Source organism: Carcharhinus amblyrhynchos, chromosome 12, assembly GCF_965287045.1.
Source record: "Carcharhinus amblyrhynchos chromosome 12, sCarAmb.v2.hapA, whole genome shotgun sequence".
In the NCBI taxonomy this organism is placed as follows: Eukaryota; Metazoa; Chordata; class Chondrichthyes; order Carcharhiniformes; family Carcharhinidae; genus Carcharhinus; species Carcharhinus amblyrhynchos.
The window spans coordinates 49,246,571-49,271,253 of record NC_137335.1 but is presented as its reverse complement, the minus strand read 5'-3'; the positions used below and the strand labels follow the sequence as shown (position 1 = coordinate 49,271,253).

General features: G+C 40.3%; 1 protein-coding gene across 1 annotated transcript in view; it reads right to left on the bottom strand.

Annotated features, from left to right (window-relative positions):
* Positions 1-7,223: 7,223 nt before the first annotated feature.
* ppp2r5a (protein phosphatase 2, regulatory subunit B', alpha isoform) overlaps positions 7,224-24,683 on the bottom strand; it is a 151,505-nt gene continuing 134,045 nt past the window's right edge. The window contains exons 11-13 of the mRNA XM_080200492.1: positions 14,345-14,472; positions 10,090-10,191; positions 7,224-8,979 (exon numbers count right to left, since the gene is read on the bottom strand). Of these exons, the coding sequence (XP_080056618.1) occupies positions 8,832-8,979; positions 10,090-10,191; positions 14,345-14,472 (378 nt within the window). The 3' untranslated portion in view covers positions 7,224-8,831. The remainder of the gene's footprint in view (positions 8,980-10,089; positions 10,192-14,344; positions 14,473-24,683) is intronic.

Below are 24,683 nucleotides of genomic sequence, written 5' to 3'. Positions count from 1 at the left end.
AGTGTGCATCAGTCACTGAAAATAAGCATGCAGATACAGCAGACAGTAAAGGCATCAAATTGTATGTTGGCCTTCAAAGCAAGAGGATTTGTGTATAGAAATAGGGATGTTTTACTGTAATTGTATTAAGGCATTGGTGAGGCCACAGCACAAGTACTCTGTGCAGTTTTGGTGTCCATCTAAGGGCAGATGTTCTTGCTATAGAGGGAGGGCAGGGAAAATTTATCAGGCTGATTCCTGGGATGGCAGGACTGTCATACGAGACACTTAGGGTAATATTCATTGGAGTTTAGAAGATTGACCAGGGATCTCAGAGAAACCTATAAAATTCTTACAGGATTAGACAGGGTAGAGTCAGAAGGAATGTTCCTGATGGTGGGGCAGTCCAGACCAAGAGGTTACAGCTTGAGGATAAAGGATAAATCTTTTAGGACTGAGGCAAGGAGAAATTTCTTCATCCAGAAAGGCCTGTATTTGTGCAATTCATGATCACAGGCCAAAACATTGCGTGACTTCAAGAAAGGATCAAGGGATGTGGAGGGAAGACAGGATCAGGGTAGTGAATCCGATGATCAGTCACGATTGTAATGAATGGCGGAGCGGACTTAAACGATCTATTCCTGCTCTTATGTTTTGAGGAGTGTCTTAGAGGAAAGAGGAGGGGGTTAGGGAAAGACGTCCAGTCAGACAAGTCTGTAAATAGATTTAAACGGCTCAGATTTTCAAAGGCCTCAATGTACTTGAAAAATTTTAATTTAATACATTGCATTATTAGCATCAAATATTGAGAAAATAATGCATTGAATCTCTGATATAAATAATTTATCATAGCAACAGAAGAGAAAGGATTGTCAAATCTCTTGATGTTCTTTAATAAGATTCAGTTTGTGCTTTGAAACAATCAAATGCAAAGGTTTGGAGTTTATATTAAATCATAATTCATCTGATTAAAAAGTAAAAACACTTAATTATGTTTGGCTAACAAATAGGATGCTTACTGCTTGTTCAAAATGATTTTATAATTTGCCAATTAAAACCAGAGTTTTAAAGCTTCAAACAGCTTGAAATCTAAATGGCAGTCAAGAACTGGATCAGTCAAACTGAACAATTAGTTAAGATTCTATCAGTTGATAACTCCCATGTTTTTGCATCTGCCATCCTATTTTGATTGGAAAGGCTTGTCCTTATGGAGTTCAACAGATTATAACTTCTACAGATTAAAACACATTGAGCTGTGTTTGCTTTATTCATTCCACAATTTCAACCATCAAAAATACTTTTATTTGCATGTCGCAAGTGATCAATATTTTCACAATATATAAATCTTTTTATAAGCTTAAGTTTTCAAACAAGATAAATGTCAACCTCTTCAATGAACTAATATGAAATAAATAATACTCCTGAGAGTTCAAATCCAATTGGGTGCTTGCTGTTTGTAGCAGTGATAAATTTCTACTCTATATCTAGGAATGCTGAAAGTGGAGATAAGATTTCACCAATGATGGGGTGAGAAATAGGGAAGTGGGTGAATTGAGGTTAGAAGCTCAATTTTGGATTTTGCGGAGTCTGGTTCAGGAAGAGGTGGCTTTGAATGAACTCTAGTCAGACCAGAGTTCAAAAAATGAAGAATCAGCAGAATTCATAAGCTAGTAACCAGGAAGGTCGATTGGCGTTAGAAGAAAGAAGTTAATTTCAGCCATTGAAAATGATGGCTACAGACTTTGTGACAGAGAAAATGTTGAGTCATCTGTCACTTGTTATCCAATAATCTGATTTCATAAAAGTTATCAGATCCAGAAGAAATACCAGGGCGAATTACACATCATTCAGATTGGTGAATAATTCCATGCCTGTAAATGATGCCACCAAGATGCACCATGACAGCCAAGTGTAGATCCTTCAAGGAATCCAGAGATGATTGTACAGGGAAGAAAAATAATGATGAAGATATGCTGATTGTATTCAGGCATGCAGAAATTGGAACATGCAAGAGCAGTCGCAGTTAGTTAATTAATGGAAATGCATGGTGTAAACTATTATCAGATTCCACAAGAAGCTGTGTAGAGATAGTATACAAGGTAGGCACAGAGGATGTAATTTTGGCCAAGACAGTTTCTGTGCAGATTGGAAACCAGATTGAAGGGTTTCAAATAAGAAAATTTAAGGATAGGAATGTAATGGAGGTAGTGACACATTTGCAGAACTCAAACAAGATTACAGAAATGCAATTAGATAGGATGGGCTGTGAAGCCTGGCTGCGTAGAATTAAGGGGTTGTTTCCCCTGGCTGGAGAATCAAAATATGACAGCAGAATTTCAGGACAGTGAAGAGAATTTTTTTCACTTAAAGGGTTGTGCATTGTTGGATTGGATTCTGGATGTTCCATTGCTGAGAATTTCAGGTAGGGATGCAGATTTTTGGTCTCTCAGGGAATCACAGGACATGGAGAGAAGGTAGGAAAGTCATGATATCTAATGGTAGAGCAGGCTTGAGGGGCTATATGGCCAACTCTTCTATTTCTTATGAGTGGCATTTCTGAAAAGTTTGAATGAACTGTCTATTCAGAGCTGAGTTCAATAAATGAGGAATTATCCTACAAATAAGACACTACCATTGCAATTTAAAATTATCCAATTGTTTCGAACTAAAAATATAAACAAGATGTTCATTCCGCTGACAGGAAACAAAAAATGTCCCAAACAGAAAACTATACTACTTATTCCACCTATTTTTAGTGTAAAAAAAAACAAACAGGTTAGATTGTATTATATGACTAATGTAAAAGTTTCATCTGATACACACTTGGACTATATGCCATCCAGACCACTTCATGGGCTCCATCAAATATAACATATTACGCATCATTAATAAAAATAAAAACATGCAAATAGCAGAATTCTACGAAGGAAATACAGATGTAACTAAGGTGTGACATTACTAAAATTAATGTTCAGATCAGATTGAGTACCCACAATAAATAGGACTCTATTCCTAAAGCCTGTGTCAAGTCTGGTTGGAGCATTGCAGGGAGGCAAAATTGAGAGGTCTGCATTGAAATGGATGGGAACACACTTGCCAGCAATGAAAATTTATCTTCCTAATTCAGAACTAAATTGGTAAAGAATTCTGGGTTGCACAAGGTATGTGAAGGGAGGAGTTTAGGTCTCTGGACAGTGATTATATGGTGGGGGTTGAAATAACTGTTGCTTTATTGGCTGCACTTGCACAACAAAGTACAAGGTTTACTGGAAGTTGGAACTAGAGAAATTTGAACAATTCCTCCGGACAGCAGGGTGTGGAGAGGAAACAGATGCACTTTGTGTGGAATTATATTAGATGCTAGAAGGCAAATGTGGACATTAACAAGGTGGAAGATGTTGCGAAAGGAAGAGGAGGGATGAGAGCAGAAATATGGGAAGTGAGGCAGATTTAGTCAAGAATCCTTTCTGCAAACACTGGTGAGATGAAACCTTGGTTCAGTGAAATGAAATTTCAGAAGCACTGGTGAGAAAAGTGGATCTGCCAGAAGATGCAATGATATAAGCAAGAGGTACAGAAATAGTTCACAGGAAATAAAAGTAATGGAGTTTGAAATGTATGAAAAACTTATGCCAGATATGCACCGAAAGAGGATTCTGATATATACTAGGCAAAAATGAAGGAATGGGTTTAATTGAATGTAGAATGAATGAAATTCTCAAGATCAGACTATGGTTAGGAAATAATAGCAATACAGCTGCCAATGGAACAGAAGACATGGTCAGGGAAAAAGCCTGAATAGTATAAGAACAAAACAATTCACATATCTATCAAAAAGACAGGCATGAGGGTTTCCTTGCTCATAGCTCAAAAAAAATTCTGATGGTAAAGAAGGACGGTAGGAGAAGGGATAACCAGCCGTAGTTTTCGAAGGAAATAAAGGAGGTTATTAAATTAAAAACTGATGTGTTCAGAGTGGCTAAAAATAGTGGGCGAGAAGAAGACTGGGAAAGATTTAAAAAATCAACAAAGAATGACTAAGAAGGTGATAAAGAAAGGAAAGATAGACTATGAAGCTAAACTAGCACTAAATATAAAAAATGACAGTAAAAGTTTTTACAAATATATAAAGAGGAGGAGGCTGGCTAGAGTGAATATTGGACCCTTGGAGGATGAGAAGGGGGATTTAGCAGTGGGCGATAAGGAAATGGCTGAGGCTTTAAATAAGTTTTTTGCCTCGGTCTTCACGGAGGAGGACACGAATAGTTTGCCGGATATTAAAGACAGAAGGATGGTAGGAGTTGAGGGCCTAAATGCGATACTGTCACTAGAGAGGTAGTGCTTGATAGACTAATGGGACTGAAGGTGGACAAGTCCCCAGGACCGGATGGAATGCATCCCAGGATTCTGAAAGAAATGGCAGAAGTGATAGTGGATGCCTTAGTAATTATTTATCAAAATTCGCTGGACTCCGGGGAAGTGCCGGAAGATTGGAAAACGGCTAATGTTATGCCGCTGTTTAAAAAAGGTAGCAGACAAAAGGCAGGGAATTATAGGCAGGTTAGTTTAACGTCTGTAGTTGGAAAAGTGCTAGAATCCATCATCAAAGAAGAAATAGCGAGGCATCTATAAAAGAATGGTTTGATCGAGCAGACGCAGCACGGATTCGTTAAGGGGAAGTTGTGTTTGACGAATTTATTGGATTTCTATGAGGATATGACTAATGTGATAGACAGAGGGAAACCGGTGGATGTGGCGTTTTTAGATTTCCAAAAGGCGTTTGATAAGGTGCCTCATAAAAGGTTGCTACAGAAGGTTAGGGTGCACGGAGTTGGGAGTAACGTGTTAGCGTGGATAGAGGATTGGCTGTCTAATAGGGAGCAGAGAGTTGGTATCAATGGGTGCTATTCTGGTTGGCAACTAGTGGAGTGCCACAGGGATTGGTGCTGGGGCCTCAACTATTTACCGTTTATATAGATGATCTGGAGGAGGGGGCTGAGTGTAGGGTGACATAATTTGCTGATGACACAAAGATGAGCGGAAAAGCAAATTGCATGGAGAGTGTGGAAAGTCTGCAGAGAGATCTCAATAGGCTGAGTGAGTGGGCGAGGACCTGGCAGATGGAGTATTATGTTAGCAAGTGTGAGGTTATCCACTTTGGTAGAAATAGTAGTAGGAGGATTATGTAAAAGGCAAAAAGCTGCAGCACACTATGGTGCAGAGGGACCTGGGGGTCCTTGTGCACGAGTCACAAAAACCCAGTCTGCAGGTGCAGCAGGTGATCAAGAAGGCAAATGGAATATTGGTCTTTATAGCGAGGGGGATAGAATATAAAAGTAGGGAGGTCTTGCTGCAACTGTACAGGGTACTGGTGAGGCTGCAGCTGGAGTACTGTGTGCAGTTCTGGTCGCCGCACTTGCACAAGGATATATTGGCTTTGGAGGGAGTGCAGAGGAGGTTCACTAGGCTGATACTGGAGATGAGGGGGTTGGACTATGAAGAGAGACTAAATAGACTGGGTCTGTACTCGGAGTTCAGAAGGATGAGGGGGGATCTTATAGAGACGTATAATGAAGGGGATGGATAGGGTAGAGAGATTCTTCTTGCTTAGAAAGGGTAGCAGGACTAGAGCTCACAGCCTCATGATGAGGGGGGGGGGGGTGCAGTTTAGATCAGAGTTGAGGAGGAACTTCTTCACTCAAAGGGTGATGAATCTCTGGAATTCTCTGCCCATTGAAGTGATGGAAGCTACCTCGCTAAATATATTTAAGTCACGGGTAGATATGTTTTTGATAGGCAGGGGAATTAAGGGTTATGGGGAGAAAGCGGGAAAGTGGAACTGATCCACTTCAGATCAGCCATAATCTTATTGAATGGAGGGGCAGGCTTGAAGGGCTAGATGACCTACTCCTGCTCCTATTTATGTTCTTAAAGTGGATTGAGCTTTTTGAGTTATACCAGGTTAAAAGTTGAATCTGGTAGAGGAGAGAAATAATGGATGGAAATGGGTTAGATTACTTTTCAGGGAACAAATGAAGGAACCATAGATAGTTCTGGTGAAGGATGGCTATGTAGAATTTCAGTATTTCGAGGATGAAAAGGTAACAATTGAGGTCAGAGTGTCACAGAAGTAAAAACTGAACAAGAAATTAATCAAGAGGAAACGTGTCTGGTAGAATTGAAAAACTATTTATCTGCCAGAGTAGTTCTGGTGTATATTTTGGGGCATCATTGAAATAGGTCAAGGACTTTGAATGGCAATGGGGCAGGCAGCAGAAGAGGAAGATAGAGCAAGAAAATCATGAAAGAAACCAGACTTTAAGGCTAATTTTAGTAGAAACAAAATGGTAATGAATTAAACACTGCACCAAAAGGAGAACCGAAATTAAAGACAAAATTCTGTAAAATCAATGGTGCATCTACAAAGATAAAGGCCACATTAGATCAGTCATCAGAACGATAAACAAGCCCCTTGGCAGTTTGATAAACAAGAAAAACAAAACAGTTACTCCAATCGCAGAGGAAGTTCAAAGATCTGGAAACTACTAGAAAAGGGGAATCAGATGTTTTAAAAGATTTGAGTGAGGCACTAATATGCATTATTCCTCAGCAACTAATGAGAGAAAATGCCATAATTTTTCAGGTTAAATGCTGACTGGTGAACGATTACACCATGAATTACTTTCATGTTCCTAACATTGCCAAAGTTACTGAAAGAAAAAGTGTCGCATCATTGTACTGCTCTGTAAAGTATCACTGGGCTCAATAGCAATTAGATTTAACAACTAGCATTTTTAAGATACCAGTGGTAACTCATTTAATGTGACATTAACCCGAAAATCTGGGACAAAAATACTACTACAATTCTTCCAGTCATAAATTCCAAATAATTAGTTTCCTCCCTATTTACTGTCTTTACCGTACATCATTTTACAGTCATGCAAGAGTAATTATGAACCATCTGAGTGCATTTATTCATCTCTCCCAATGGGCAAATGATTAAGGGAAATCAGTAAATGTTTTGCATCTTTTCTAATGGATAAAATTATTGGGACTACGAATTCATATTTATTTACCATATACAAAATAATTACTTGCAGAGATACAATTAATTGCTCTACCCAGACACCAGCTGTAGCAGTAATTTCACTTGATCATGACTTTTTTTTAAAGTTTAAGACAGAAAATCCATTCGAGTTTGGATATTTAAAAATCACAGGTGCTGATCTTGATCTTCTGACCGTTAATAAAATTACCATATTTTAACAGGCTGTATTATTTTAGAGATTATCAAACATGTATGATGATTTACTGTCAAAATGACATATACACTAACTGCATATCCCCATCCTTGCTCCTTAATCTTTCAAAATTCCCCAGCAAACTGCTTTTGCCACATTCCCATACCTTTTCTAGCTGTTTTTATTTAATAAAACAGCCAGAATAAACTCTTACATACAGCTCTTAATGTGTAAGGGAGCTTAAAATAAAAAATTCAAAGTTTCTGCATCAAATAGGGTTTGGGCCCTAATCTTCTCTGACATATATAAAAATGGTCTTATTGATACAACAAAAAGTACCAACATTTCTTGTGGGCTGTGATAAGGCTGTGTGGATAAAGGAGATTTCACCCAGAGAGGCAAGAAAGTAAAAAAAATCTATCAGCACATTACTACACTGACAGATGTTTGAGATCAAAATTGCCAGTACAACCTATTGTGCTGAGAAATGATGCATGGTTAATATATTTCTATCATACATTTACTCCTGGTGTATGCTTTATTAGCACTAGCTAGATTCATAGAAAGCACAAGCAGATGTAAAGTAAACTGTTTCACTTACTCTAAAAATGTACCTGCATCACAACTTCAGAAAAGCCTCTGTTCTACACTACCCAAGACAGCTACTTCTGATTATGAATCCCAAGTTAGCTATGTTTGCAACTTGTGGCTAATAGGAGTGAGATTAAAATTACTCTTTCATTTCATATAGGGGGCACTGCAGTCAACAGAAAGTTTATGATCCTACTTGGGCCAGATTGAATATTTGTTGCCACAGATGAACGGCCACTGTATTGACAGTGTCCCTTTATTTAACAAGTGAAAGTCTAGGACTGGGCATCTAAACGTTTATGCTTGGATGCAGCCATATGAAATTCATACAGTTCCGTCAGAAACTATGCAAAACTTTTCTTCATCATGTATAAAAGCTAATAATGGTGAGGTCCAAATACAAATATTATGTAGACTTTATTTAATGTAGCTCAAAACCCCAAATAAGGTGTCTCATTACAAAAGAGCTTCACACTGCCATAGGTTTACAGAATGGAATGGTTCTCTGGCACAGCATCAGAAAGACTAGTTGAAAAAAAACATACAATATTTTATGCTCAAATTTCTAATATTTTCTGTGTATGCATAACTCACTCCCTTTCATGTTACTCGAGGTCTGTCGCATTGTGAGAAGCACATATAAAATAGGAAAAATCTATATTTAAATAGCTGACTAATTTTCTATGTGCAGCACAATCAAAAAATTATTTTTTTCAAGTCATAATTTCACCACTCAATTATTTTCACTCTGGTCACAAATGATAAATTCATTTATTCTCTGTGAATTCTAAAAAGTGACGTAATAAATTCATGATCAGACAAAGTTACAAATATCATGTGGTCACACAGTAATGTTCAAAGTTCAAATCCTTTCTTTTTAACATAATTTACAGCTCAAAAAAGCTGGTCTTTTTTGGAAGTATACTGCTGAAGGTTTGCCTTGTGTTTGTATTATTTCCACACATATTCCAAAATATGTATGAAATGCTCCATAATTCCTAGCCCAACTGTTGGTTTTGGTCATTTGGCACTTGATGTACTGTTCCGAGCATTTTCCACATTATGGGTATTGATCTGCAAGCTGCCAGCAAGCACCTGGCTCCTCTGGAGCTGCAACTCTTCAAGATTCTTCCAAAGTTCCTCACGCTCCTGTTCTTTCTTCTTTTCACTGCAAATTAAACATTCTGTTACTGAACAATACTAGTAACAGCGTTGTGAAGTACAGTCACTTGAGGGAATTTTAAATGTGAAAAATTGTACTTTAAAGCTTTCCAAATTCATCTCCGAATAATTAAACTTTAAACAGACTTGTGGAAATGTTAATACAGGCTTCAAAGTTACTTTCTAAAAATGATCACTGTTGACTCAGAAGCCATACAAAATGACCATGGCTTTCTAAGGAGGACGTTGCTCAAAGTAAAATGATTATGCACTTCCTCGAGGCACGATTCTTATTGTTGCACAAATGCTATTCAGCTCCAAAGAAGGATAATTTTAGATCTTTGTTCTGAATACAGCCATGCAAATTTAGAAATCAGTGGACAACAATAAATTTTGTAACTTGCCATCCACATGAATAAAAAATTGGTGATTAATCTGCAGTGTATTTACATCACGCTAAAAAAAATAGGTATTTCTTGCTGCTGTTCATACGGACACCTCAGCTAAAGGCAAAATGACCAAAACAGTACATGATATTTTTATTATTTTAACACCAATCATCTGCATTACAAAAATCCAAGATTCATGACTCAATGTGGTAGCTCATATTATTAAAAATGAAAATGCCAGGTATAATTTTTTAATAAAACTACACTCATTGGCAATTGAAACAATTACATCCATTGAAAATAGTTTTTGTCAGACACTTTGTAGGAATAGTTATCGAAATTCTGCCACTGCATTAATATAGTTTCAGTTCACTGGCCATTCATATCTTGGACAGTGCATGATGAGAAGGTGGCATGAGTTTTGTTGCAAGCCAATTAATGAAGAATGCATTCCGAGAGATGAAACAGCAACCTAATCGTTGATGTACAAACACAAGACGTTCACAGCAAATTTCTGCTGCCAACTGAGCAATCAACAGATGGGATGAAAGGAGATAAGGTTCTTTCCCCGCCTCATTGTCACAAAGGTGAAAAAGAAAATAAAACAGAAAAGCTGACTGTCTGAGTGAGTTCTCAACCCTCAATCTGTATTTTTTGTACGCCAATAAAGAGGGCCAATAAACACTTAGCGGAAAGTGTAAAATAAAAAATTAAAGATGATTGCATACCGTTGCCTTTCTGCCTTGTAAGACGCTGTAAGTTCGTCGAATAATGACCCATTCATCTCCATTAACGTTTTTAGTACGTTGTAAACGAGTGCTACAATGGTTCTGTAAAACAAGTTTGTATTCACTTGAATGTGCCTCATAGTTACAGAAGAATTTATGGAAAAGGAGTGAAAAAGGCAATGTAAATAAAATGGAAACGTCTACAGTATGATTCTATAAAGTTATCAAAGATGGAAAAACAATCCAGAAAGATAGATCCAAAACATGACTAAAACAGTTCAAACCAGCACAGGGCAAAATTAGCAGTGATGTCAGCAATGTTTTCTTCACAAAAACTGTGCTCAACATATAAACTGGCATTTTAAGTAGAGTAATGGAACACTCTGGAATTAATGAACAGCTGGAAGCTATGACAAAGGAATAATCAGGTATTTCATGACGATGAGCTAAATTGGGTAGAATGGCTTTCCTCTCTAACTAGAGATTTTGAACAAAAATATCAACTTAAGGGATTCTATTCAATTGGGTAAGAATTTGATATGAATAGGGATATCAAAGCCAGAAGGTGTGGGCACAATGGCACAAACGTTTTTTTCACCCAAATCATTTCTGTCTGAAATAGATTTATGAAGCATTTCCTGTAGAGGGACATTTCCAAATTATATTGCATAAAGTTTGAAGTGGCTGGGAATAGTAGGATTTAATAATCTGAGTTTTTTTTCAATTGCTTTAGAGGATTATAAAGGAATTTTCAGGAGATTTCTCCTAAATTGAACTCAGGTTTTTTTTGTCTTTCTTAAAAGGCTGTATGGTTATGTATTTAAAAACAGACTTGTATTTATAACACAACATCATGATGCCCAAAGTGTTTCAGAACCAGTGAAGTACTTTTAAGTGTTGTCATTGTTACAATGTGGGAAATGTGTCAGTGAATTTGTACTCAGCAAGTTCCCACAAATAGCGATGTGACAATAACCAGCTAATCTGGATTTTGAGATATTAGTTAATTTAATTTGTCATATGCATTAGTATACAGTGAAAAGTATTGTTTCTTGTGCACCATACAAAGCATATTGCACATAGAAAAGGAAAGGAGAGGGTGCAGAATGTAGTGTTAGAGTAATAGCTAGCGTGTTGAGTTGGATCAACTTAATACGAGTTAGGTTCATTCAAAAGTCTGATGGCAGCAGGAAAGAAGCTGTTCTTGAGTTGGCTGGTCCATGACCAGACTTTTGTCTCTCTTTCCCAATGGAAGATGAAGAAAGAGGGTACGTCCGGGGCGCGTGGGATCCTCAATTATGCTGGCTGCTTTTCTGAGACAGTGGGAAGTGTGGACAGAGTCAATGGATAGGAGGCTGGTTTGCATGACGGACTGGGCTTCATTTGCTGTGTGATGGACTGGGCTTTGTTCAGGAAGAAATACTGGACAGGATATGGGCCATCTTCCCTGCTCTTTTTCAAAATAGTGCCACGTGACCGTTTGCATTTAACTAAGAAAGGAGATGGGTCCCTTGAATGTCTCAATGAAAAAGCAGCAAATTTCTCAGTGCAGAATTTCTTCAGTACTGCAATGGACTGTCAGTCTGGATTTTCATTCTCAAGTGAATTGGAACTTGAGTCCACAACATTATAACTCAGAGGAAAGCTTAAGAGCGCTACCAACTAAACCATGGCTGACACTAGAACTGTTACCAACTAAACATTTTAAAAAAAGTTTAAAAATTATTCATATACAATTGTAATGCCAGTGTGCAGTGATATTGCAGTTTTAATGTAGTACAGTCTGAATCTGCATTTAGGCTTAAGCTGACTCCAGATAGAAAGTATAAGATCCCCTGAACAAGAATCTCACTCCTCTTCAGAATGGATTGTAAGGGTACAATACAACCATGATTTCAGTGGGTGTTGAAATTGTAAATCCAGTACAGACAATAATCTGCAGGTCTCCTTTCTCTGAAGTTTGAAATGAATCTAAAATGAAGTACAACTGAGGTTACTTCAACACAACTATACAGTGGACAGATAATATAAAGCTGCCCTTGAAAGCTACAAAGATGAAAAAATCATTGTAACTATAAACTCTAGCAACTAACAAAAAAAACTGATGTAAAAATTCAAAGACATAAGAATTAGCAGCAGGAGTAGGCTATTCAACACATCGAACCTGCCCCACTATTCATTACAATCATGGCTGATCTCACTTTGGCCTCATCACCACCTTTCTACAAGCTCCCCATAATCCTTCATCCCACTACTAATTAAAAACCTATTATTTCCTTCAATTTGTTTAGTGTTCCAGTGTCCACTGCAGTCTGGGGTCAAGAATTCCACAGATTCACAGCTCTTTGAATGGAGTAACCCCTCCTCAATTCTGTTGTAAAATGGCATTTAAAATGCCACACCTTAGCCTAAAACTATGGCCTCTTGTTCTAGGATGTTCAACATGGGGAAACATCCATTCTATATCTACAGTCAAGATAAGCAGGGTGAGCCAGTAAAATCACACGAGAGCCAAGAAATTAGGTTTGGACCCGATTTCTCGACTTTCATGATTTTACCAGCATTGGATATCAGACACATTCAGCCTCCCACTCATTTCCAGTGAAAAGCTGAATAAATTTTTAAAATATATTTAATGCTCACACTCGTGATGAGCAAGCCCAGGATGCAATTGTCTGGGCTCACTTGCCTCTGAAGGTAATGGGGACCAGCCGTGATAGCCTTGCCAATAGAACTGGAGGCTTGAAGTGCCCCCAGGAGGACGAGGAAAAGAGGGATGCCCCGTGGGCAGTGCCAGCCTAGCATGTCCAGCAGGGCTGATCAGATAGGGAGGCAGGGCGTGCTACGAATCTGCACACAATCAGTGGGATGGTGGGGGTTGCCACACTGCAGGCGATCGGTCTGGGTGACGGGGGGGCTCAGGATCATTCAGGGGGTGGGGCGGTTCGTTGAAAGATCTCAGTCCTGTCAGCTCTCTGCTCGTTGCCATTATGCATGTGCAAACATAGGTCTGCACATGCGCAGTGGTGCCTTTCGCTGCGGCAGCAGCCTTCCTGCAATTTAAGCTCTGCCCATTCTATCTAATGGCTATAAACGGTTTAATCCATTTTTTCCCTTTCTAAGTGCATAAGATACTGAATTTGGACTCGCTCAAAAAACAGATTTCACGCAAGCAAGGCACTTAAAATTTTCCTCATAAGATTGCCCCAAAGGCTCAAATCTTCAGATAAGTGACAAATGACTGAACTCAAGGTGCTGTTTCTCCTCGGGACCTTGAGGAAGTCCTGACTAGTGCACTTACTTGTGCATGAAGTTTAAACTCCCAATTGCTGGTTTTACCCTACCTCAATTGCTATGACAGTGGGATCAGATGGCCAGAACCACACAGGCTGGGGCTGTTTGCCCTACATTTATACTAGTTATTACATAATTACTTAGAGCATTTCAGAGGAGGTGCAAAGCATGGTGAGCAGAGTACCTGGTGTGTTGAAGCACTATGGAAACCAGAAACCCCAACATTGCTCAAACCCGATACTGCTTGTCTCCTCCTACACCAATGACAGCGTTTGACCCCTCCCAGACCCCTGGCAATGGTCACCACTCACCTTAGATTGATGACAGTGCTCAACACTCACTTGACAGCGGTTATTGTCTGCACCTCAACAATACTCACCTACACAGGCCTCCCAACAGGTCAGTCCCTCCCATCACTACACAGCAGTATCCAGAACTCCCATTGTCAATGCTCACTTCCCCCTTCTCTCACTTATAACCCCTAGAAATTGCAACTATTCTGATATCAGCTGAACATTTTGAGAGATGACTTGGCAGGGGGGTGGGAGCACTGTTGGAAAGGTGGTAACTGCTGTTTAGGGTACGAGGAAGGGGGATTGTCAGGAGGGAGGCAGGATGAGCACCATGTGCTGATGTGCATGAAGGGCTGACAGCTATACTAGGGGTGACAGGTTCATTTAACAACAACGCAAGTTGATGCACTGAAGACAGACCTAACGGAGATGTGTCTTCAGCTCATGATGGAAAAAAAAAAGAGGGGTATGACCTCACTGCAATCTCAACTGCTATTTAACCTCCTTATTCTACTTGGCATTGCAACTCTGTTGAAGCCAGGACCAAAAGGTTCCACCCACTTTGTCACTGACTGGACATTTTGGGACTTTGTCAATGTGAAGAACAGATTTATCATTTTGCTATATGTTAGTCAAAACATACATATATTTTAATGAGAAAAACTTACGGATTCCAGTGTTCCTTGGAGATTCTGTATAAACTACCAAACATAATTGGTAGAATTTTCTCAGAGTTATCTTCAATCAGACTAAGAATGTACTCATTATTCCAGAAATACAAAGCTCTTTCTGCAACCTGTGGAGACAAATATTCATCTGAAAACATGTAATTTGAAATAAACAATTTTATAAGATAATTTACTGAAGGTGCAGCCTGGGTTCTCTGAACAAGTGTTTTCATAAGCCATAGTTTAGGCCTCATGGTCAGGTGCACTAATAAGGGTAGGAAAAGGGAAATCACTTAACTAGCCCTTTTCTACGGTTATGACATTACGCCAGGGATAGATACAATATTCATACTTTTCTTCCTTCCCAACTATAAATGTAACTCAATGCAGAAAGTAGAATTGTTATTCCCAAGTGAAGCTTAATTTAGATAACATTGTGATGCTCACAAAAAGAAAAATGGGGCACTTGCAACTTCCATTCTGATTGCTGAAATGTTATTTAGTTCTATCTTAATCAGTAGTACTAACAGTGAACATGCAACATACGACAAAACGAAAATTAAAATTATTGCAAGCAACTGATCCTGCCTATTCTATACTTTCCATTTGTCTGCATGGGAAAATCAGGTGTATGCAGGGTCACAGAACCATTTTTTTAAAGCCAAAATGGAAAGTAAATCTTTTTCTGCCAGGCCTCAACAGTGTTCTAATTTTGGCTCCAGCATACCAGCATATATTTTTCCCCACTCTAAGCAAACTGATGCCTTTTCTGTAACTTTGAACAAGAATGCCAAGAGTTATGCAAATGAGAGAATCTTAATCTCTCGCTAAAAATACAATCGTGTTTAATTTAAACACCTAGCATCTAACTGAAACTTACTGTTGAATTCTACATTTTATCCAGGCTCAAGCAGGATACAAGCTTCACTGGAGAGCAGTTCTAATTAATTAAGGAAACTAGATAAAACTTTTTTCTGTACCTGGAGCCGAACTTGTTTGAGGGCATAGAAATACTGGCCTCTCAGCATAACTTACCACTGGAATGCAACTTTGAACAAGAGTACCAAGTGTTAGGCGATTGAGGGAGTTAGGTGAAGAGGGGAAGGAGGTGCTCCTTTGCTTTTTCTAACTTCTTTATTCTGTAGAAATTGGTTCTTACTCTATTACGTGGGAAGAGGATCGTTGTTTGTTGAGCATCTAGTAAGTAGTTAAAATTTATTCTACTCCTAAGATTTAATATAGTATACAAACTGGTGATAAGATTAATAAAACATAAAATGAAAAATAATTCATTGAATAAAGTAATTCAGTAGTTAATTAAAACACATTAAGGATGGCAGGATAAGTGTTGTGTCAAGACTACAACATATGGAAAGCTCCTGGATGCCACTGTAATCCAAGGCAAACACTAAAGTACTTGCAGTTCAAGGAGCTCCTGCACAAAGTCATTGAGCTAAAGGCCGAGTGGACACACTATGATACATCAGTGAAGGGGAAAGGTATCTGGACACCATACCAGGAAGTGGTCACAACTCTTAGGATAGTGTCTTCTAAGCATAAGTGGTCATGGACAGGAGGAAGTCATTGTAAATGAGGTAAGTAAGGGAACCAAAACCCAGTGCAAGCGTTCAGGATGTCTACTCAGGGCTGGAGAGGATGTTGGGAATGGTGTGCGCACATGTGAGGATCCAGTTGATATGGTCCATTTGTAGATATGACATAGGCAGGACATTCTGCGTATTCAACATAGGAACTATGCACCAAATTAAGAAGCAAAACTTCAAGGTAATGATCTTTGGATTATTACACGTACAAATTGGCTTAGGGCAAATAAAATTTGAGAAATGAATGCATTGCTCAAAGACATGGGATAAATGGGTTACAGTTTGTTAGGCACTGGCGCCAGCACATGGGATAGTAGAGGCTGTACCACTGAGAGGGTCTATACTTGAACCATGATGGGACAAATAATCTAATGAGCCACATAACCGGTGATGGAGAGAGGATTTTATGCTACATAGTGGAGGGAAAAGGACCTAATTAGGGAAGATATGGTAAATCAAACAGTAGAGACAAGGTAAGAGAGAGATATTAATATGGGAAATGACAGATTTGTACTGCTACAATCAAAGTCTAAAAATATATCAGCAAATAAGGCTAAAAGTTACAAAAATAACATTGAAATAAAAGGCTCTGAATCTGAATACACATAGCATTTTGATTTGACTTATTGTCATGTGTTGGTATACAATGAAAAGTATTGTTTCTTGCGTACTATACAAAACATACCTTACATAGGGAAGAAAAGGAGATAGTGCAGAATGACGTGTTACAATCAGAGCTAGGGTGCACAGAAAGATCAACTTAATGTGAAGTGGGCCCATTCAAAAGTCTGATTGCAGGGAAGAAACTGTTTATAAATCGGTTGGTGGGTGATCTTTCTCTTGATGGAAGAAAGCATGTCTGGGGTGCATGGGTGCTTGATTATGCTGGCTGTTTTACCGAGACAGTGGGAAGTATAGACATCAATGGATGGGAGGCTGATTCATTCATGACCCTTTGTAGTTTCTTGCGTTCTTGAATAGAACAGGAGCCATACCAAGCTGTGATACAACCAGAAAGAATGCTTTCTATGCTGAAGTTGGAGAGAGTTGTAGTGAACATGCTAAAATTCCTTAGTCTCCTGAAAAAGCAGAGGCATTGGAGGGCTTTCTTTCCTGTAGTATCGGCATGGAGAGACCAGGACAGGTTGTTGGTGATCTGGACACCTAAAAACTTGAAGCTTTCAACCATTTCTACTTCATCCCCAGTGATGTAAGCAGAGGCATGCCCTCCACCACGCTTCCTGAAGTCAATGATTTTCTCTTTCATTTTGTTGACATTGAGGGAAAGATTGTCATCACTCAGTTTACCAGATTCTCTCTTTTCAGTACTGTGCCTCATCATTGTTTGGGATCAGACCCACAACGGTGGTGTCATCAGCAAACTTGAAAATCGAGTTGGAAGGGAATTTGTCTGGTCAGAGGTGTATGAAGAGTATAGTAAGAGCTGAGGACACAGCCTTGCGGAGTACCGGTGTTGCGGATGATCGTGGAGGTGTTGTTGCCTATCCTTACTGACTGTGGTTTGTGGGTTAGGAAGTCTTGGATCCAGCTGCAGAGGGAGGAGTCAAGCCCCAGGCCACAAAGTTTGGAGATGAGTCTAGTAGGAACAATGGTGTTAAAGACTGAGCTGTAGTCAATGAATTGGAATCTGCCATAGGTGTCTTTGTTATCTAGGTGTTCCAGGGTGTAGGGTCAGGGAGATAGTGTCTGCTGTGGACCTGATGCGGCAAATGGTGAACTGAAGTGGATCCATTTGAGACAAAACAGATAACAGAGAGCTCAAACAGAAATAAATATGATCCGACTGCCATCACAGTGACATGGCTGCAGAGTGATTGATTACAACCTGAGTATTGAAAGCTACATGACATTTGGGAAGGACAAGAAGCTAGGAAAAGATGAAGGCAAGGCTCTGTTAATTCATAGAATCATGGATGACGACCAAAATGCTCATCTAATCTAACCCTATTTGCCTGCACTTGACCCGTATCCCTCTAAATCTTTCCTATCCATGTATCTGTCCAAATGCCTTTTAAATATTATCAATGTCCCTGCCTCAACCACTTCCTCTGGCAGCTCGTTCCATATATGTACCTTCCTCTGTGTAAAAAAAAGTTGCTCCTCGGGTTGCCATTAATTCTCTCCCCTCTTACCTTAAATCTGAACCTCTAGTTCTTGATTCCCCAACCCAAGCAAAAAGACTGAGCGCATTCACCCTCTCCATGCCTCTCATGATCTTATACACCTCTAAGATCAGCTCTCGGTTTCCTATACACCAAAGAAAAAAAGTCCTAACCTGTCCCATCTCTCCCTATTACTCAGTCCCTTGAGTCCTGACAACATCCATATGTTGTCATGCCCCCTTTTTCCGCTCCTGATTTCCTTCTCAAGTACATCTCCTGTACACCCCCAGGGAATCCTTGTGCTTGAGCAATGCCTCCCCCTTTTTCTTGGCCAAAACGTCAATAAGTTTTGTCATCTAAGGCTCCTTACTCCTGCCAGTCTTGCTCTTCACCCTAACAGGAAAATATGTACCCCCTGAACTCGATAGCTATTTCACTTTTAAAGACCTCCCACTTGCTGGAGGTCCTACTGCCCTCAAACAAACTACTCCAATCAAACCTTGCAAGTCCTGTCGAATTCCATCAAAATTTGCCTTGCCCCAGTTTAGAACTTGCACCTATGGACTAATTTTGTCCCTTTCCTTAACTATTTTAAAATTACTAGAACAGCGGTCACTGGCCCCAAAGTGGCCACCTCAGTCACTTGCCCTGCCCTATTTCCCAAGAGTAGATCAAGTTTTGCTGTTTCCTGAGTAGGACACTTCACGTACTGCCTAAGGAAATTTTCCTGAACACAATTAACAAATTTCATGCCATCTAAGCCCTTAACACTATGGCAGTCTGAGTCTATGTTAGGAAAATTAAAATACCCTATTATGACAACCTTATTACTCCTGCAAGTCTCCCTGCATATTTGTTCTTCTAATCCCCATTGACTATTTGGGAGCTTATAGTACAACCCCAATAAAGTCACCATCCCCTTCTCATTTCTCAGTTCCACCCACAAAGTGTCACTGTATGATCCCTTGGTCATTTCATCTGACTATTGCTGTGATGCTCCCCTTAATTAAAAATGCAACTCCCCCTCCTCTTTCCCACCTAAAGCAACTGTACCCTGGAACATTAAGCTGCCAGTCCTGCCCCTCCCTTAGCCATATTTCAGTTATGGCTACAACATTCCAGTCCCACATGCCCCAAATTCATCAGCCTTACCTGTCAGCCCTCTTGCACTGAAATAGATGCAATTTATTCCAACAAGTTTTCTCCACTCCCTGCCGTGTTCCTGCCTATCATGTCTATTCAGCTTGCTGTTCTTGAGTTCTGCATCTCTTTTCAGCCCTGCATTTGCTTCCCTGCTGATGATCTCACCCCACTGCCAATAATGGTATCAACTCAATGGAGAGGAATGACCTATGTTTAGAAAACTGGGGTGTAGAAGTGGCTTGGGCAGAGATGAGAAACAATAGCATTAAGAAGTCTCTAGTGGGAGAGCGTATAGTCCCTCTAATGTTATCCACATAGTAGGAAGGAGTACGAAGGAAGAAATTATGAAAGGTATAGTGATAATCACAGGGGACATCAGATGGGCAACGGGAGCCAATATGAGGGCTTTACTGAATGTTTTTGAGTGCCTCTATGTAGCAGCAATCATAAGCTTTTACATTCAGTTTGAGGAAGAGAAAAGTGGATCCAAGACTAATGTTTTAAATTTAAAAAAGGGCAATTATGAGGGCATTAAAGCAGAGCTAGATAAACTTGCAAATCAAATTAAGGGACAAGTCAATAGAGATGCAGTGGCAGATATTTAAAGGGACATTTAAGAATATACAGAATAGACACATTCCAACGAGAAAGAAAAATTTCAAAGGAGGGATCTACCATCTGTGGTTAACTACAAAAGTTAAAGACAGGATCAAACCTAACGAAAAACCTATACATGTACTAGGGTGGGTGTCAAAAGGTTGGACCAAATATAAAAAACAATAAAGAATGACTAAAAGATTAATAAGGAAGGAAAAATTAGAGTATGAAAGAAGCTGGCCAGAAATATATACAGTAAGAAGTCTCACAACACCAGTTTAAAGTCCAACAGGTTTATTTGGTAGTAAACGCCACTAACTTTCGGGGCCTTTTCCCTTCATCAGGTGAGTCAAAGCTAGCGTCATTTACTACCAAATAAACCCGTTGGACTTTAAACTGGTGTTTAAAGTGACACTTCTTACCCCAGTCCAACGCCAGCATCTCCACATCAGAAATATATAAACAGATAAGAAGAGTTTCCATAGCTATTTTTAAAAAGTGTTAACAAAGTGGGCAGTGGTCCTAGAGTGAGTCTGGGGAATTAAAAATGGAAAATAAGAAAATGACAGATGAATTGAACAGATGTTATGCATTGGTTTTCATTACAGAGTGTGGGAAGCAAACCCCCATTATATTTTTAATAATTTTTGTAACATTTTCCACAATGTATTTGTACTAACATTTCATCATGAGATAAATCATGGTTTCAGGTCTTACTTGTGCTGGGGCATGTTATAATGTTACAAAATGCTGAGATGTGCTGGGACACACACAGCACGTAATCAGATAACCTTGACAGGAGACCACTGACTTTTAAACATTGCATGATTACAGGTCAAAATGAATTAGTGTCCGCCACCTCTGTAAATGCGTTTAATTAACTAATGAATGTAAATGCGTATTCTCTGGAGTAATGTATAATAATGACTGAGAGAGAGAGAAAAGAAGAAGATTGGTAGCATCATATAAGTAAGAAGTCTCACAACATCAAGCTAAAGTCCAACAGGTTTATTTGGTAGCACAAGCCATAAGCTTTCGGAGTGCTGCTCCTTCATCAGGCGAGTAAGAGTTCAATTCACAAATATGGCATTTAAAGAGACAAACTCAATTTACAAAATAATGGTTGGAATGCAAGTCTTTACAGGTAATCAAGTTTTAAAGGTACAGACAATGTGAGTGGAGAGAGAATTAAGCACAGGTTAGAGAGATGTATATTGTCTCCAGCCAGGACAGTTAGTGAGATTTTGCAAGGTCAGGCAAGTTGTGGGGGTTGCAGATACTGTGACATGAACCCAAGATCCTGGTTGAGGCCGTCCTCATGTGTGTGGAACTTGGCTATCAGTCTCTGCTCAGCCACTCCATGCCGTCATGTGTTGTGAAGGCCACCTTGGAGGAGAACGCTTACCCGAAGATCAGAGGCCGAATGCCCGTGACCGCTGAAGTGTTCGCCAACAGGAAAGGAATACTCTTGCCTGGTGATTGTCGAGCGGTGTTCATTCATCCGTTGTCGTAGCATCTGTGTGGTCTTCCCAACGTATCATGCCTCAGGACATCCTTTCTTACAGCGTATCAGGTAGACAATGTTGGCTGAGTTGCAAGTGTACGTACTGTGTGGATAGTGTTCTCTGGATGGTGAGATGATGGCATCTGTGTTGATGATCTGGCATGTCTTGCAGAGGTTGCTGTGGTGTCATGGTCACTGTTCTCCTGAAGGCTGTGTAATTTGCTGCTGACAACAGTCTGTTTGAGATTGTGTGGTTGTTTGAAGGCAAGAAATGGGGGTGTGAGGATGACCAATGACGTGTTGAAGGCTCCAGAAAAGACGTTGTAGCTTCTCCGCTCCGGGGAAGTATGGGACAATGAAGGGTACTCTGTCCGCCATGTCCCGTGGTTGTCTTCTGAGGAGGTTGGTGTAGTTTTTTTGCTGTGGCACGTCGGAACTGTCGACTGATGAGTCGAGCATCATAGCCTGTTCTTATGAGGGCATCTTTCAGCGTCTGGAGGTGTCTGTTGCGATCCTCCTCATCTGAGCAGATCCTGTGTATATGGAGGGCTTGTCCGTAGGGATAGCTTCTTTAACGTGTTTAGGGTGGAAGTTGGAGAAGTGGAGCATCATGAGGTTATCCAAAGGCTTGCGGTACAGTGAAGTGCTGAGGTGACCGTCCTTGATGGCGATGCGTGTGTCCAAGAATGCAACTGATCCTGGAGAGTAGTCCATGGTGACTCTGATGGTAGGATGGAACTTGATGTGAGAACATCATCCACCAGGTACACGGCACATACACTTACAACTCGGTCGATGTGTCTATCTGATACGCTGCAGGAAAGAATGTCTCAAGGCATTGTACATTGGGGAGACCATGCAGACACTATGACAACGGATGAATGCACACTGTTCGACAATTACCAGGCAAGAGTGTTCTCTTCCTGTTGGCGAACATTTCAGCGGTCACAGGCATTCAGCCTCTGATCTTTGGGTAAGCGTTCTCCAAGGCAGCCTTCACGACATACGACAACGCAGAGTCGCTGAGCAGAGACTGATAGCCAAGCTCCACACACGAGGACGGCCTCAGTCAGGATCCTGGGTTCATGTCACACTATCTGTAACCCTCACGACTTGCCTGAGCTTGCAAAATCTCACTGACTGTCCTGACTGGAGACAATACACATCTCTTTAACCTGTGCTTCACCCCCTCTCCACTCACATTGTCTGTACCTTTAAGACTTGATTACCTGTAAAGGTTTGCATTCCAACCATTATTTTGTAAATTGAGTTTGTGTCTTTATATGCCCTGTTTGTGAATAAAACTCCCACTCACCTGATGGGGCAGCACTTCGAAAGCTCGTGGCTTGTGCTACCAATAAACCTGTTGGACTTTAACCTGATGTTGTAAGGCTTTTTACTGTGTTCATCCATGTCCAACGCCGGCATCTCCACATCATGAACATCATATAAGAGAGAAAAGGAACTCCTAATAAACTCATACATTTGTACCAGACCATGCAAATTCCTGAACCTAACAATTTTGGCATAGTCAAGCTGGATCACCAATCGGATTTCAACTCGAGGAGCACCAATCGGATTTCAACTCGAGGAGCACCAATCGGATTTCAACTCGAGGAGCACCAATCGGATTTCAACTCGAGGAGCACCAATCGGATTTCAACTCGAGGAGCACCAATCGGATTTCAACTCGAGGAGCACCAATCGGATTTCAACTCGAGGAGCACCAATCGGATTTCAACTCGAGGAGCACCAATCGGATTTCAACTCGAGGAGCACCAATCGGATTTCAACTCGAGAAGCACCGACGGACCCATTGGTGCCAAGAGGTAAGAACCCTACTTAACTTCGGTTCTTTTCCATTATGCGACTCTAAATCAGCCACTTGCGTGCTTCCATATTTGTCTGACACCTGGTCTTGATGTTCCAGCGCAAGGCCCCCATTGTTTGCATTCCCTAGGCTAAAGATTAGCCCACGGTCATTTTTTGACCCCAACCAGCTCGAAACCCCACTACTATTCGGAGCTGAAGATGGCAGGAGAAAGAAGCCTCCAAGGAACAGTGGACCTTGGACAATATCAAACGAGCATGGGAATAAGCTAAGAGATTACCCAACAAGGGCCATATTTGCTGGTCCCTTGCCATGGTGAATCAACTCAAACAACAAAATGAAACTATCAGAGTCGGACCTAAAGATTAAGTGGCTCCAGGATCAATTAGCCGCAGTTTGTACTTCTGAAGGAGGAAAAACAGAAATGTCAGCAACTTGCAGATGAGATTGCGATCATGAAACTCAACAAGACCTCATCAATACCTATCCCCAGAATGTACCCTATTTTGGAATGGATAGAATAACAATTGTAGGCACAACACCTGAAGGAAGCTTTTGAAGGTGATGAGTCTTCTGAGGGGGAGGAGGATTCTGAGAATGAGGGAGAGAAAGACACATCCAAAAACCTTTTCCCCTTGAAAAATGTGAAGATCAAGTCCGAGAGAACAACGGATGCAGGAGGGATCAGTTTACCCAGAAAAATATAGTAACATGGCAGTCCATCTACCCGCAAACCTAAAAAAGATCGATAAATGGACTAAAGAAATATTTCACCCTAAGAAAACTGGAGCAAAAAGGAATTTATGGACTTCAACCCATTGGATGGTGTACAGAAATGATCCTTTATGGCTTCAGAGAGGCAAAGTGGAACATTAATGACTGATGTCTTGGCAGGACTGGCTGATGATAGACAACATCTCAATGGGGGACGGGGCCAGATCAGATTGCGGTGCATGGTGTACATACCAAGCAAAATGGATTGGAGTAAAATAGCAATGTGTCAACAGAAAGCGATTGAAGAAGTATCTGATTATGAAGAACCATTCAGGATGACGACTCGAGCACTTGACATTCGGGAAGTACCAGCGGAAAACAGATGCAAGTATGCTGATGTCATTACAGTTGGCGTTTGTGGCTGGCCTGAAGCTGGAATTATCTAAAATGCTCAAGGTTAACAATCCTGATTGGGAAGGTGATGGCACCACTTATACTCAACTGGTTACATACATTAGTCAACTAGAAGAGTTTATGACTGCGAATGTTAGAACCGTGCAAGTGACAGTGTGTTTGCCCAATGACGGACACCAAGGTCAGTGTCATAATTGTGGAAAGGAAGGCCATTGGACAAAAACACGTCAAGCTCAGGAACAAGACCAAGGAAGGCAGAATGGGAATCCTGAGAAGAATGCTAAAGTGAACCAGACGGATTAGTAGAGCAACTTAAGCAGTTCACAGCCAAGATACAGGCAACAGAGCTTTGGATAAAGTTAGGTTTAAGAAAGATGGGAGGCTGGCCAGTAGGATACTGGAAAGGTCA